General features: G+C 41.9%; 1 protein-coding gene across 5 annotated transcripts; it reads right to left on the minus strand.

Moving 5' to 3' along the window:
• Nucleotides 1-2,330: 2,330 nt before the first annotated feature.
• Nucleotides 2,331-12,201, minus strand: DUSP26 (dual specificity phosphatase 26). 5 transcript variants are annotated; one of them, XM_012539957.2, is made up of 4 exons: nt 8,418-8,970; nt 6,616-6,830; nt 6,308-6,527; nt 2,331-2,942 (listed from the first exon to the last, which is right to left on the minus strand). In XM_012539957.2, the coding sequence occupies exons 1-3, from the start codon at nt 8,636-8,638 to the stop codon at nt 6,328-6,330; spliced, it is 636 nt and encodes a 211-aa protein (XP_012395411.1). In that variant the 5' UTR covers nt 8,639-8,970; the 3' UTR covers nt 2,331-2,942; nt 6,308-6,327. The 5 variants fall into 5 exon arrangements, with proteins under 5 accessions (XP_012395411.1, XP_023350474.1, XP_031806540.1 ...); XM_023494706.2 differs by lacking the exon at nt 2,331-2,942 and adding an exon at nt 12,077-12,201 and having other exon boundaries at nt 4,530-6,527; nt 8,418-8,773; XM_031950680.1 differs by lacking the exon at nt 2,331-2,942 and adding an exon at nt 12,065-12,188 and having other exon boundaries at nt 4,530-6,527; nt 8,418-8,773.
• Between the last annotated feature and the right edge of the window lie 3,350 nt (nt 12,202-15,551).

The raw sequence follows: 15,551 nt of genomic DNA on the forward strand, positions 1-15,551 counted from the left end.
ACTAATCAGTTTTTGTCTCACACTGCTTTCCATTGAACATTCTTTGTTCCAGCTAAACTGGATTACTTTTCCTCCTCCCCTATTCTGCCCTTTGAGAGCTCTAAACCTTGGCTCACAGCTTACAACATCCTCCCAACAAAACTGGAATGGACTGTCCGCCCTCCTCCCATCTGTTGAAATATGCCTTTTATTTCTATTTACTATTATGTCCCTCCACCTTAAAAATCATCAAGTCGATTCCTCACAAACTGCCTAGACCTCACCTTTGCATTAATCAATTAATCACATTTTCCCTTATATCAGGGTTTTTGGTGTATTAGACTAATTCTTTTGGGGTCAAGGTCACTTGTATCCTTGCTTCCCTAGAACCTAATACAGCAGCTTCCTCATACTACACCTTTAATAAGTTCATTGAATTGGAATTAAACAGACACCAGGGATCATAATCAAAATGTCTTTTGTAGAGCAGGCACTTTGAATGAATGAGGGGAAGATACTTGAGAGGCCAGTTGGTTTAACTTCTTTTGCAGAGACAGAAACTGAGACCTGAGGAATCAGTTTGTTAAAGATCACATAGCTAGTTGGTATCAGCAGTGTGATTTAAAACCAGGTCTTCTGACTCCAGAAAGCATTCAGGGCATGAGTCAAGAGATTTCAGATCCTGCCAAAGGGAATGGCATATCACATAGCCTCCATATTCTTCATTAAATTGGGGATAAGAATGCTAGTACCAGCTCAGTGTTATCCTCAGATGAAATGTGAGGAAGGATGGAAAGCTCATTATACATTTTAGACACAGACAAAGCAGGAATTTGTTTTGCTTGACTGTGCATATTTGTAGAGGGCTTTTGCTTTTCTATTATTATTATTATTATTTTTATGAGGGATGGAGTGGATGGGGAGGATGGGAGGGAGAGGGAGTAAAGGAAGGGAATACACATTAATATAGTGCTTACTATGTGCCAGGTACTGTGATGAGTGCTTTTTAGAAAGGTCTCATTTGATCCTTACAACAACTTTGTGAGATGGATGCTATTATTATTTCAGTTTCACAGTTGAGACAAGTAGAGATTAAGTGACTTGCTTGTAAGAGTCTGAGGCCATATTTGAATTCAAGTCTTCTTGAAATCAGGCCCAGTACTCTATCCACTGCTCCATAAGTTGCTCAACTAATAATAAATAGTAAGTAATAAATAAAAATATACAGGCTTACATATTATTTTTCTTGATTCTCACAGCAATTCTGGTAGGTGCCTCTAAGTCTAAGACTCTAATCCCAATTCAAAGTTTTAAAATTTATTTAATATTTAAATTTCTCTCAGTTATCCCAGGAGATGGCTTGGAGACCATCTGAGCATGTAAAAACAATTTTTATCATTTGTTTTTTTTAAAACTTTGAATTCCAAATTCTCTCCTTCCCCACCCCATCCCATGCTCCACTGAGAAGACAAGCAATTCAATATAGATTACACATTATATGTAGCCATGCAAAACATTTCCATAATAGTCATGTTGTGAAAGAAAACAGACCCCCATTCTCCCCAAAACCCTCAATAAAAATAAAGTTTAAAAAAGTATACTTCAATTTTCATTCTGAAACCATTAGTTCTTTTTTTTAGGAATGGATAGCATTTTTGTTTGGAAGTCCTTCAGACTTGTCTTGGATCATTGTATTGCTGAGAATACCTAAGCTATTCACAACTGATCATTTTGCAATGTTACTTTATATACAGTACTTTGATTTCGCATTAGCTTATAAGACTTTCCAGGTTTTTCTGAAAGCATCCTGTTCATCATTTCTTCTAACACAATACTATTCCATCATAATTACATACCATTCACATTCCGCAAATGGCATTCTCTCAGTTGCACCAAAAAAGAGTTGCTATAAATATTTTTGTACATATAGGTCCTTTTCCTTCCCTTTAAAAAAAAAAAAATCTCTTTTGGGATACAGACCCAGTAGTGACATTGCTAGGTCAAAGGGTACACATGGTTCCATAGTCCTTTGGGGATAATTCTAAATTGCTCAACGGAATGGTCGAAGTAGTTCACAACTCCATGGACAATGCATTAATGCCTCATTCTCCCCCTGCTTCCTTCCATCCCTTCAACTTTTCATTTCTCCTTTTCTGTCTAAAAAAGAAATAAAAGTTTTAAAAGCTCATTTTAAAGGTTTAAATGTCAGCTATTACTCATACTTGACTAAGCTCCATAAGGGGAGTGTGTATTCTCTAAATGTTTATTGCTATTGTTCAATGGCGTAGGACTCTTCATGATCCCATTTAGGGTTTTCTTGGCAAAGATAAGGGAGTGGTTTGCCATTTCCTTCTCCACCTCACCTTACAAACGAGAACACTGAGGCAAATAGGATCAAGTGATTTATCTTGTGACACACAAGGAGAAAGAAGCTGGATTTGAACTCAGGAAGATGAGCCTTCCAGACTAGCCCTGGTACTTTACCCACCAAATGTTTATTGAACTAAATGGAATTAATGATTACCATTGGCTCTTTGGGCCTGGGGGAGAGCAAGAGTAGTGCTCGGAGTAGGATTACCGATGTCCGTACCACTCAATCCCAACGTGCTGCGATTTCTCCGGCCGGACCCACTTTTGCCCGCAGGCTGTCGATCTATATTGGGTGGCGGGTCTCCAGTGCCCTCTGTGTGCGTGAGCTTTGCCCAACCTCGGACAGTAGAAAAGAAGGAGTCTCTGCTTAGGATGGTTGAGAACGAGCTTCAGAGTGGGCTGGACGTCTGGCTCAGCTCAAACGCAGACCGCAAGGTTGCGGGGCGGAGCGTGGACCGAGTGGGGCCGGGCTTGGAGACCATCCGAACAGATGCAACCCCAGCCTTTCTGCGTGTTAGCAATGGCTTTTCTTGCCCTCTGCTACCATCATGCGACCGTATCTGTAAATGACAGCCCAGTCCGGATTGTAGAGACTAGTTCAGAAACAAAAAAATGAAAATAAACCAAAACCAAAACCAAAAACCCAAAACAAACAAAAACCAAAACAACAACAACAAAAAGCCCAATAATGGCTGTCGCGTATGTGTTGCTTGAAAGTTTCCAGAGCGCTTTACACAAATTATCTTATTTGAGCTTCATAACAACCTTGTGAGGTAAGTACTATTTTAATTTCTATTTTACAGATGAGAAAACTGGGCAGCTAGATGGTTCAGTGGTTAGAGTACTGGATCTGGAGTCAAGAAGACCTGAGTTCAAATATGGCCTCAAATACTTACTAGTTACATGATCCTGGACAAATCACTTAACCCTATTTGCTTTAATCTACTGGGGAAGGAAATGGCAAACCACTCTGGTATCTTTGCCAAAAAGTCTCCATGGACAATATGGTCCACAGAATCACAAAGAGTTGGATGTAATTGAACAAATTACACTGTCCAGGGTAGGTGTCTTGCAGGTTAGCAACTGTTAGCTTTCCAACAGGGGCAGTTAATGCATAAGTGAGCTGGTCAAGTAGCTCTAGCTGTGTGTGAGATTTAGGTTCATGCTACCCCAGGATTGGAAATTGGAAAGGATCTTCAGGATCATCTCACATTATTTTTGTTAGCACATGAAAAGATGTATAGTGATTACAAAATATCAAAATGAATTAAGACCTTCTTGCAGCAGTCTTACACTTGAATGAGATTCCCCTCTCCAGAAGTAAATAACTAGGGTGATATTGGACTGATTTGTGGTAGGAAGTAAAGAGAGAATATTCTGGGGAGAGAGTAGAATGTAGAGTATGTAGAATGTAGAGTCTGAGGGTGGGGAGAAGATTTCAGGGTCCTAGAATCTTTTGGGGGCAGGGTCTTGGCCGCTAGCAGAGAGTAAGGTACCTTAATAGATAAGGAACCATCTGAGAACAAGGCTATCTTACTCCTGGCATGAGCCGGGATTGTGGATCCACCCATTCATTCTTTCAATCAACAAGAATTTTAAAGTGCCTGCTAAGGAGTTGAGATGGGAGAATAAAAGTGAATTTGGCTTGGGGGAGAGGAAGGCAAAATACTTCTTTAAACAAAAGATTTTTCCTGGGGAGACTGGACACTTCAAGTCCTAGAGAATTCTGGGAGGAAGAGGAAAGGAAGCCTTTAATGACCATACATTGTTGGGGAAGAATAAGGTTCCTGAGGACACTCAAGGACAAATCTCACTGGAAAAGGGGAAGACTTCTCTCCTCATTTCCGTACTCCAATATCCTGCAACTACTGTTCAGGCCCATCTTCTTCTCTTCCTTCTCCCCATACCCTTTTGTTCTGGATCAGGAAATAACTGTGAGACCCAGATATTTCTAAAAGAAGGGAGTGTGCTGCCCCCAAACTCACATGGCCCTGCCTTCTGACTCTTGTTCTTCAGCACACATTTGGAATTCCAAAGGCCCCTTGGAGACTATTCAGTTCAATCCCTTCATTTTCTAGAGACTTGCTCAATATTAAACTTACAGGAGGATCAGTACTTGATTCAAGGTTCTCCATCTCCAAATGTAGTGAGCTTTCCATGACAACATAATGAGACTATCATTCCACTTTTGTACAGCTTTAATTGTGAGGAAGTTTTCCTTTACATTGAGATAAAATTGATTTCTTTGTAATTTACAATCATGGAACCAAGAGGAACAAATCTAATTCTTCTTCCACATGACAGCCCTTCAAAGATGTGAAGACTATCTCTTCTTTAGGCTAAATACCCCCATTACTTCCAAATGATCTTTTGATATTGAACACTTTAACAATCATTATAGCTTTTCCCTGAATGCTCTCTTACTTGGCAATATCTTTCCTAAAATGTGGCCTCCAGAACTGAATACAGTGTTTCCAGTATGCTCTAAATAGGCTGAGTTATTGCCTTTCTAGTCTCCGACATTGTACTTCTCAATAGAGTCTAAGATGCCATTAATTTTGGGGAATTACCGTATCATACTATAAAGCCTTTTGCAAACTTCAAAGCGCTAGGTAAATTTCAGTTATCATTTAGTCTCGCTGTCTCATTTTGCTGAACGGAAGTCCAGAAGAGGCAAATAATAAAACCAGTCACATAATGAAAAGTGGCAGAGTTGGAACAAGTTTCCAGGTTGCCCAAATGATGCCTTAAGGTTTGCAACTCAGTTTAAAGCTAGCATCTCACTTGATCTTCACAACCATTGTTATCCCCATTTTAGAGATGAGAAAACTGAATTTTCAGAGAGATTAGATGACTTGCCCAGTTAGCAAGTGCAGGAAGGGGAATTCAAATGAATTTATTATTTTGTCTACTAAGCCAAGTAGTCTCTTTCCATTATATAATTCTTCCTTGGTTATTGGAAGGGACCAGAGAAGAATGAGAATGCTAGACACCCAGGGAAATGGAAAGTTGAGGAAAAAACATCTTTGTCTGTTTTACAATATTGCTTCATACTGGTTCTGGCCTTCACTCTTGAACCTATGTTCCTTTTGTTCCCTGCCCTGGCCACCAAATGGTTACAGATCAGATTTTCTCTTTCTCCTCTAAAATCACATGCCATTGTTTTTTGTTCGTTTGTTTGTTTGTTTTGTTTTTTTGCCCTGGAGTGAAGTTGGTTGGCTTGATGTCTCAACCCAAAGCAAGAGATGGTTTTGGCATGGGTAATGATCATTTATGATCCTGAGGAGAGAAGTTCAGTTCTCTTTCTGCTTCCTAGGGAGACAATGATCTAATGAGACTCTATTTTTTGTTCTCCATCTTTATTCTTCCTGTTATTCTTCCACTTATCTAGTGGAGAGTGTCTTTCTCAAGACCCCCACTGGTTCATTATTGCAATTTTACAACTGTGAGTGGTACCCTTGAATGCTGGGTCAGACCTCAACACAACCACATTACCTACACACAAGCCTAGGTGTGTTTCCTTCTGATCTCAGCTGAGCTACCCACACTTTTGATTACACCATTTTACCCATCCTCTCTACATCTCTGAGTGGATTACGATCCAAGGACATTCTTCCCATTTTAAAATCAGACAGTGGAGATGAGACCTTGGGCAGAGAAGAGAAGGGGCTTATCCACTTACTTTTGAGCCATGGGCAGATTCTGCATTGGAATCCAGGGAATTCTGACTCATCTGGGTCTCCCACCTTTGGTCTTTTCTTAACCTGGCTTGCCTGTGATGGAGTCAACCCTTTTCTAAGCTCACCCAGCACAAAACTCCTTCATCATGGCCCCCAGTGGGGACAACCAGTTGGGGCTCAGCACTAGCACTCTCCCTCCCAGAGAGAAGCATGGTTTATCTGGGCCTCTTGCTTTCCTAGTCCCCAGCTCTCTAGTTGGGAGCTGGGGACCCACTCACCAGGCCCCTTCCCAAACACTTCATGCCTCCCGGCTCTGCCGCAGCCTGCGGTCCAGGGCCAGGAGCTGTCTCAGAAAGCCCCTGTTGGGGATGATGCCTCGATGGTCCTTGACGGTCTTAATGGCTTCCACAAGGGTGAGCTGGTGGTAGAGCATGAGGTAGGCCAGGACGAGGGTGGCTGAGCGACTCACACCTACTGCACAATGCACCAGGATCTTCCCTGAAAGAACAAATGCGTGTTGGCTGGGGAGAAGTGTGTAAACAGGAAGAAAGAATAAGAACAGACCCTCCTCAGCATCCTGTCCTACCTCCTGGCCGGCTCAGTGCTCGGTGGATGAAATCAGCGGCTGGCTGGAAGTGGATGCTCATGTCAAAGGCAGGTGAATCATGGGCCTCCACACCCAGGTATCTGATACCCAGCCCTTCGTAGGCCTCAGGTGTTCCCCGCCACTTACTGTGGGAGGCATTGAGCACATGAGTGATGCCCAGCCGGCTCAGCTCTCGCCTGTTGGCAGCTATGTCCCTGTAGGGAAATAAAGTTAAGAGGGAGGAAGGAAAAGAAGGAGGATTAAGTTTCCTTCTCCTCCAAGATTATTATTCTATCCCTAATTCCACTTCGTTACTCAAGCATAATTACATAATATTAAAGCTGGAAAGTGGCCTTTGAAACCCTCTTATTTTAGAGATAAAGAAATTGAGGACCAGAGAAGCCTGAGTGCTGGAGGGGAAAGCATTTTGGATTTGGAGTCAGACAAGCTGAGCTTAAATCCTCTTATTACTTCTCTCACTGTGTAAGCTTCAGAGGTCAGATTTAGAGCTGTAAGGGACTTATTATCATTTGACCTTGGTCCAGTCACTCAACTTTTTTTGACCTCAGCAACTTTGATCTGTAACATAAGGGGATTAGATTAAATGATCTAAGTTCTGGCTCAATATGTCTGATCCTCTGACTGGCTTAAGACCACATACTGGTTAGCAGTAAAATTGGGACAAGGGCCTAGGTCAGATTCCTAGGTTAATGCTCTCTCCATTATACGACACAGCTTCCCTCATTTGACCTCCTTTTCCTTGTCTATTCCAATCATTCTCAGTGCCAACTCAGATTTTCCCTCTACACTCCCCAAATTCTAATCTCTGCTCATGCCTCTGTCTCCCCTGACTCTGAATTCAATTCCATTTGTTTTTCTTTTGGACCCTCATCCAGATTCAGCTCTAGATATATCTCTGTCCTCTCTGATCCAATGCAATTATATCCCCATTTCAGGACAAATCTAATTTTTTTTTTTTTTTTTTTTTTTTTGCCATTTCTCTCATTACTTTCTTAGTAATCCAATTCATAGATTAGGGTTAGAGATTTAGAACTTAAGGGATCTGCTCATTTCACAGACTAGATCACACAGGTACGAGAGCTACGTTAATATTACACTTCTGTTCACCTTCTCCCAAAGAGCACACCCCTGCACCTTTCTCCCTTCCCTTCCACATCCATACCTCCCAATGCCAAGACATTTCTGTGCCTTAGGCAAAGTGCAAGGTTTGAAAATTGCACTAGTGTTCACTGGATGATTTGGGTCTTTGGTATAAATCCATGAATTAATAGACTTGACTTTTCAAAAGATGGGTAGTTATAACCTTGGAGAATAAGATTTTCTGTTGTGAAAAAAAGGGAATTTAAAACATATTATTCTTAAAGTGTCCCTCACTGTATTCACCTGTGCACTATACTCTTGTCTACCTAACCTTGGTTCTGCTACCCCACCCTACAAGCCTAGACTGTTGTACCAGCCTTTTGGAGAATAAGGAAGATATCATTGAAACTGAACCTTAGGCAAGTAATCCAGGATCATAAAATCTTAGGATCCGGGATCGTAAAGGACCTTAGAAATCATCTCATTCCATTTCACCAACGAGAAAGCTGAGGCCCAGGGATGCATAGCCAACTTTGCCCCTGCCTTCCATGACCCATTCAAAAATAAAAGTCACCAGCACAATTCAGAATCACTTTCCTCCCACCCTGAGACACACACACACACACATACACACACACACACACACACACACACACACACACGACATATAGCCCACTGGTGTGAGCTTTCTAGGTACGTACTGGTCTCCGAGGTAGAGGCCTGGCCAGACCTCATCTGCATGGTTACAGGCAGTCTTGCCGGTGAAGAGGAGCCTCTCCAATTCAAAGACATTGAGGAGGGGATGTTGAACGGGGGCTGTGTCCTCCAAGTGCCCCCCAGTCCGGGCAGGTGACCGGGAGCCACCCCGGGAGAATCGGGCCATGAACGTCATAGAAGCCCAGAGCCAGTTGCCAGGACACATTCCAAGGAGCGGTGACAACACCTACTCCGTGGGCAGGTTAGCTGCTGCTGCTGCTGCTGGGCTGTGGACACACCTGAGCAAAGCCGAAGTAGCTTCTCTCTCTCCTTGCCACCTGTGCTGTGTCCTAGAGAGGACCTGATCAAGAAAGAGATGGGGAAAGTGGCCTTTACCACAGGGATCTGCTTTCCTTTCTTTTCTCCCTTCCTTAATCGACAAAGCCTTCTCCAGCTCATTTCGTTGGCTCTGCCGGGCAGGGCGATGGGGAGAATCACATGTCCTTGTTTACGGGAGATGGCACTGCCCAGCTGGGCTGCCGGATTCCCGTTTCCCTCCCACCCCAATCAGTCACAGACAAACACACACACGCCTACAGGGCCTTGGTGGCAGGTGCCCAGTGCTGGGCCTCTTGCCAGCGTGTGAGCAATGGGTTCTGTCTGGCAGACTACAGGCAGGGAACTTAGGGGAATGTGTTTGTTTGTGTGTGTTTGTGTGTGAGGGAGGGGCTGGGGGTTGGGGATGCAGGGGAGGGTGTTGGACACATGCAGAGATGGATGGTAGGAAGAATACAGCAGTTGGAGTTATGGGATATGTCAGGCATGTGTGGTCTCTGCCTGAGGGGATGGGATCCCCTAACCCTTTTTTGCCTTTTGTGGCTACAACAGAGAAGGCATGATTGGGCCTTTGGAATGGTGAAAAATTAGGAGCCCTTTGGATATGGGTAGGACAGCCATCTGGGGAATCGCAGAGAGCTCTATAAAGATTTGTAGAATGAATTAATGAGTGGGAGAGGCTGATGATCAGATTGTGCCAGTCTGGCATCATTCATCATTTAGACAACCTACCCTCTTTAACCCCAACACAAATCAGGGGAGGGAAAAATATCCTAAATCTGGTGGGAACCTTTATATCAGGGCAAGGTGCAAGGGGAGGGAGAATGCATAATAATAATGATTATACCTGATTATATTTAGCAATGTTTAAGAGATTCCAGTTCTTCTATGAACCTGTGTGGCCACAGACAACTGAATTTTCCTCTCTAAAAGGAAGGGAGGGTTTGATCCCCACAATAACCCTTTGAGGTAGGTGCTATTATTATCCTCACTTTACAGTTGAAGAAACTGAGGCAGAACTTAAGTGACTTGCCCAGGATTACAGAAGTAGCAAGTATCTTCCTGACTTCAGACCCAGAATTGTAACCATTGTACAACCTGGTTGCCTCTAGCCTCAGTTTTCCTCATCTGTAAAACAGGGATAATAATTTGGACTATCTACCTCACGGGATTGTTATGATGATCAAATGAGATAATGCATGTAAAGCATTGCACATATAATAAAGACTGGACCTATGATTTCATTCACATAGGGAACTCTTGCATGAAGAAAGTCTTTTGGGCTAAGGTTAAGTGACTCAGGGTCATGCAGTCAATGTTTCAGGCAGGATTTCAGAACCCAGGTCTTTTTGGCTTCAGGGCCTCCTACTCTGACTCTCTCTTTTCACTCCAATGTACTATAACCACTAACTGTAATTTTTACACTTCAACAACTCAGAATGCCTCTCTGTGTTAGGACAGTGGGCAACATCTGGGAGAATTGCATGACTAATGAGCGGGAGAACACGAGTCTAAATCTATGCTTCCCATCAGGCAGTCAGTCAACAAGAATTTATTAAATGCTTACTATTGTGCTAAGCATTGGGGATACAAAGAAAAGCAAAGAAAGATACCGTTCTCTAGAAGCTCATACCAGAGAAAGCTAAAGTGGCTTGGGCTGGACTGACTTCTTCTGCCTCTGAGATTTTGTGACTCTGTGAGTTGGCAGGAGCCACTCTTGATCTCAATGCATGATGTTGTGCTTTATGCCTTTAGGGGAAGAGGAATGAGCTGTGGGTTGGAAAGAGGAGTTGGCAGACGAATGTCAATTAGAAGCTTGGCCACTAGGCTATAGGTGATTACTTCAAATTGTCTGTCGTTCCCTCCTTACCTCTACCCTGAGAATTCCTTATTTTCCCTCAAGATTTGGTCCAGGCTTCATAATGAAGCCTTTCTTGATCCGCCCCAACTGCTAGTGGCTTCCCTTTCCAAACAAGGTTGTGGTTATTTTGTATAGATTCCAAATAGATTCATACGTGCACAAGCTGTCTCTCTCCTTGTGAACAGGGATTGTTTCATTTCTGCATTTGTAATCTCAGTGCCTGACACATATCTGGGCACTTAATATATGCTTGTTGATTGTTAGAAAGGCAGGGCTGCCAGAGCCCCTGAACATCTTCTTCTCCCAGCTTGGACCCTCCTTCCCTTCCTTTGATCAGGAAGGAACTGGATCCAGACCTAAGCAACAGGCTGGTTTTTCAAAGCAGCAAGGGAAGGCCTTACTTTCTCTAATGTCAGTCTTATCATCTGAAGCATTCTTCCTACCACTATGAGCCACCCTGAGCTGAGAGATCATCTCTCCTGTCCCCTGCACTCCTTTACCCGTTGGGTCAGAAAAGCAGATTCCTTTCTTATTTATATGTGTTATTCATAGGAGCACATAATGAAATATTTAAAAACTATTGAGGCCAATTCTCTCATTTTACAGAGGAAAAAAACTGAGGCATAAGATATTTGTGCAAGGTCACGTAAGCAGTGTCAGAATTTGGGATTCAAAACTCAGGTTCTTTCTCTGACTTCAAAAACAGAGCTCTTTCCACACTCCTATGAAGTGGAGGGATTATGAAACAAGAAGTAAGGAAGGGGTCCTGGAATTTAGGTTCTGTAGGGATAGATCACTGTTTTCCCACCGAGTTAGAAAGGATGGGAAATGAAACCCAGCAACTGGGACAATGGCTCTCTATTTCAGCTTCCAAAGGCCTGAAGGCCCCCTACCTCACTCTCCATGAGTCTTTTCCCTTTAGCTGTGGGAGGAAGGTGAGCTTCTGGCTGTGGGTGGAAGATGAGCTTCTGGCTATGGAAAGGATCTGGGGAGTCAGGACAAGAAAAGCAGTATTGTGTAACTCCCCTGGACACATAACCCCATCCCTGAACACTCTTCATTTCTGACCTCTGGATAAAGCCAGGCTAAGGGGTTCCTACTCTCTCTGGCTCTCTGTCTGTCTCTGTCTCTGTGTGTCTGTGCCTGTCCTCCTCTCCCCTGTCTGTCTCTATCTCTCTCTGTCTCTGTGTCTGCTTGTCTTGATGATGTTTCTTAGTCTGTCTCTTCCGCTCCTCCACCCTTTCCCCCTCCCTAGGCGGCTGCTGTTGTAACAGGTTCATGGCAGACCCACAACCTCTGCCATCATCACAGACGCTGGGAGGGAGGAGAGTGAGTGAAAGGAACAAAACATCCTCCGAGCCCTTTTCCTAGATGCCCCCCTTCCCCTTTCTCCCATGGTCCCCAAGCTGTTTACCCCATGCCAAGCCCCAGCACCCAGAAGAGCGGGAAACGCACCCAATCTGTTACCTCGTTCCAGGATAGAAGTCTTAGCTCTCAGGGATGGGCGCAGGCAAAGCCAACCAGACAGCCATGTCTCTCTCTCTCTCCTCCTCTTCCTCCTCCTCCTCCACCTCCTGCGGCTGCTGCCGCCCCCTCTGCTGCCGCTGCGCCGCTGCTGCTGCCACCACCACGGTTATTGCCCGAGAGGGGCTGATATGTTAACAGCTATTTTAAGCTGTGATAAGTCTAGGAAGGTTTCATATGTCAGGTGTGCGTGCAAAACACACACGCGCGCACACACACATACACACACACACCCTAGCCCAAATCTACACAGACATCTCACTTACTCATTCCTACCCTCCCCCTTTCAGGCTTATATGTTGGTCACGTACATGCAGCTGTAATATTTCTACATTGGGAATCTACTAACATACCTACACTTCCAGTTATACTGTATAGCTCTAATTCCATACAGGTCTTTTACACACACACACACACACACACACACACACACACACACCTCTTCTTTCACTCCCCTCTCATTCTCCACTGTGGATTTCATTTAATTATTCAGAAACTTTTAATCATTCTCATGTCCAAGGACCTATCCTATGCATTATCCTAGTAACTATATGTACTCTGTTATCCTCCAATTCAAAAGAAGCTTGAAGTGGTGGAAGGAAATAATGAAGTTCACTTAGGGAACCTAAGATGCAACATGGTGTACTGGGTAGTGGGTGTTTGACTTTGAGTGGGGAAGACCTGGTTTGGAATAGACAGCCTTGGATAGTTACTAATTAAATGATCTAGGGTAAGTCATTTAGCCTTTTTCAACTTCAGCTTTCTTATTTGTAAAATGTCCTGGATGGTTGAGATTGGATTCTATGATCTTTAAGGTTTCTTCAAGCTTAAATCTATGATCCTATAACCTCTGGCTTGACTGCTAGTTATTAGTGTAACATTGGGCCCAATGAATCATATCTAAACCTCAGTTTTCTCATAGGTAAAAGGAAAGGGAGCGATTGGATCAGAGCTTCTTAATTTTTTTGTGTTATGGACCCCTTTGGCAGTCTAGTGAAACCTGTAGGTCTCTTCTCAGGATGTTTTTAAGTGAATAAAACAAAATAAGGGCATTACAAAGGAAATCAATTATACTGAAATACAGATATTACAATATATTAAAAAAAAACCAACCACCCAAGTTCCTGGACTCCAGGTTAAGAACACTTGCACTCACCTGAGATGGAGTCAGGAATGATTAATTCAGAATTCAGAGAAGGGAAGTGTTCCTAGGCTGATGTCCAAGAGTAGATAAAAAGCTTATCACTCTTGACAAGTAACATTAAGTTTTTTTTCTTGTTTGAGTTAGGAGTAAATCCTGACCTTTTTCGGGTTGTTAATCTTTGTGTTTTTAACTCTAGTAAGACCAGAGAAAAACTAAGCAGTTTTTGATAGTACATCTTTCATTTTTTAATGTTTTGAATCTTTGAGTTTAACATATATTTTTTTTTTTGCTTGGAGTTATTAATTTGTTTGGTCTATTCTGGTTTCCAAGGCTTCCATTTAAAACACTTATCCTCTTTCTAATTTTTTCCTCCAGATGTTGTTGATTTTTGTTGTTCTTGCTTTGCTTCTTATAGATATTCATGTCATCCTTGTGGAAAATCCACTTTTCCCCCTTTGATTTTCTGTGCAATAGAAAAAATAGAAAAAACCCCATTCATTAAGCAATTATCATATACTAAATGCCAGAGATATAAATACAAAAGTGAAGACAGTTTCTATCTCGAAGGAATTTACGCCATATTTGGGAAACAAAAATATACATACACACTTTATATATCTATATATACATATGTGTGTGTATATAAATATATATACACACACACAAACACACACACATATATATGCTTTCTCTCTCTCTGTATATGTGTACTTTATATATATATATATATATATATATGTGTGTGTGTGAGTGTGTGTGTGTGTTTAGAAATAGTGGCTAGGGAAGGGTATTTTGATTTGAGAAGGTACAGACATGTTGAATATTGAATGGAAACAAGGAATTGTTTGATATAAACTTTCCACAGTGGTATAATAGTAAATGTTTAGCAACTACCTCTACAGAAAAAGAAGCATACATGACAGACTTTTGAGTTTATTTTGTAGCATTAATGTTTCGCCCATATTTTCCTAAATCTGGAAATAGCAAAACAGTAAATCAAACTCTGATTTACAATGTTTGCTAATTTCTAAGGTATAAATGCTCATGTTGAAAATTTAACAATTGACTTTCTCAAGCCCTTTCAGCTGGCTCCAGAACACCCTTGCCTTTCCAGTAGCAAAGATAGTATTGATTTAGTTTCAATTTCCAAAGGAAGAGTTAGAAAGTAGATTGGAGGCAGGTGACAGGACAGATGGCAAGGAAATTGAAAGGATGAAATGAAAATTAGCTCAGATAGCAGGAAAGGCATAGAGGCAAAGGACACTGTTTTACTTGGTCCATTGGGTCAAAAAAGAGTATGAAGAAACTCAGAAAAGTTTCTTCAGTAGAAGTTTTTTTTTTAAATTGTTTTTAAATCTTTGGGATTTAAAGACTACTTAATGGGTCCTATCCTTGAGGTGGAACTTTTCCAGCTGCTAAAAGGATCTTAACAATGATGGGTTTAGACCAGGTCTAAGTAATGATTAATAATCTGGAAAACTGAGAACATACTGTGGGTCAGTGGAATAAGTAAAGGTTTTAGATTCAGAGGACCTGGATTCTAGCCAGACTGAACTGCCGACTACTCAGTGTTTATACTTTGGAAATCAGCCAATGATACAGATCAGAAGGTTGAATTATTGTTTTGTTTATTGTCTAGACATAAAATTTGAAGGAAAAAATGTTAGCACAAGGCACACTTTTTAGTTTAATTTGCATTTCTAACCCCACCCCCCCTCAATTCTTATGTCTACACAATCAATACTTCTCTGGGTCTCAGTTTCTTCATCTGCAAAATGAGTGGGGTTGGGCTTAATGACCTCTAAATTCCCTTCCAGCTCATAAATCTGGAGTTCTTTCCAACTCTTTGTGATGCTATTTGGGTTTTCTTGGCAAAGTTACAGGAGTGATTTGCCTTTTCCTTTTCCAGCTCATTTTAGAGATATGGAATTGAGGCAAACATGGTTAAATGACTTGCCCAGAGTTACACAGATAATAAGTATCTCAGGCCAGATTTGAACTCATGGAAATAAATCTTCCTGATTGCAGGTCCACTGCTCTACTTAGTTGTCCAAGTGTAAGATTAGGGTGAATGAAAATGATCCATAACAATGTGAGGACAACTTTGAGGTCTCCTTAATTAGTGACTGAAATCAGGATATCATCTCTGCATAAATGGTTACATAATTATTTCTTTTCTAGACTAAATAAACATCTCTAAATTTTAAATTGATTTAATTAAAAAAAATTTCCTAAGCTTTTCAGTGGTTCTTTATATGGCGAAGGTAACATCCT

The sequence above is a fragment of the Sarcophilus harrisii genome, chromosome 2 (genome assembly GCF_902635505.1).
Source record: "Sarcophilus harrisii chromosome 2, mSarHar1.11, whole genome shotgun sequence".
NCBI lineage: Eukaryota > Metazoa > Chordata > Mammalia > Dasyuromorphia > Dasyuridae > Sarcophilus > Sarcophilus harrisii.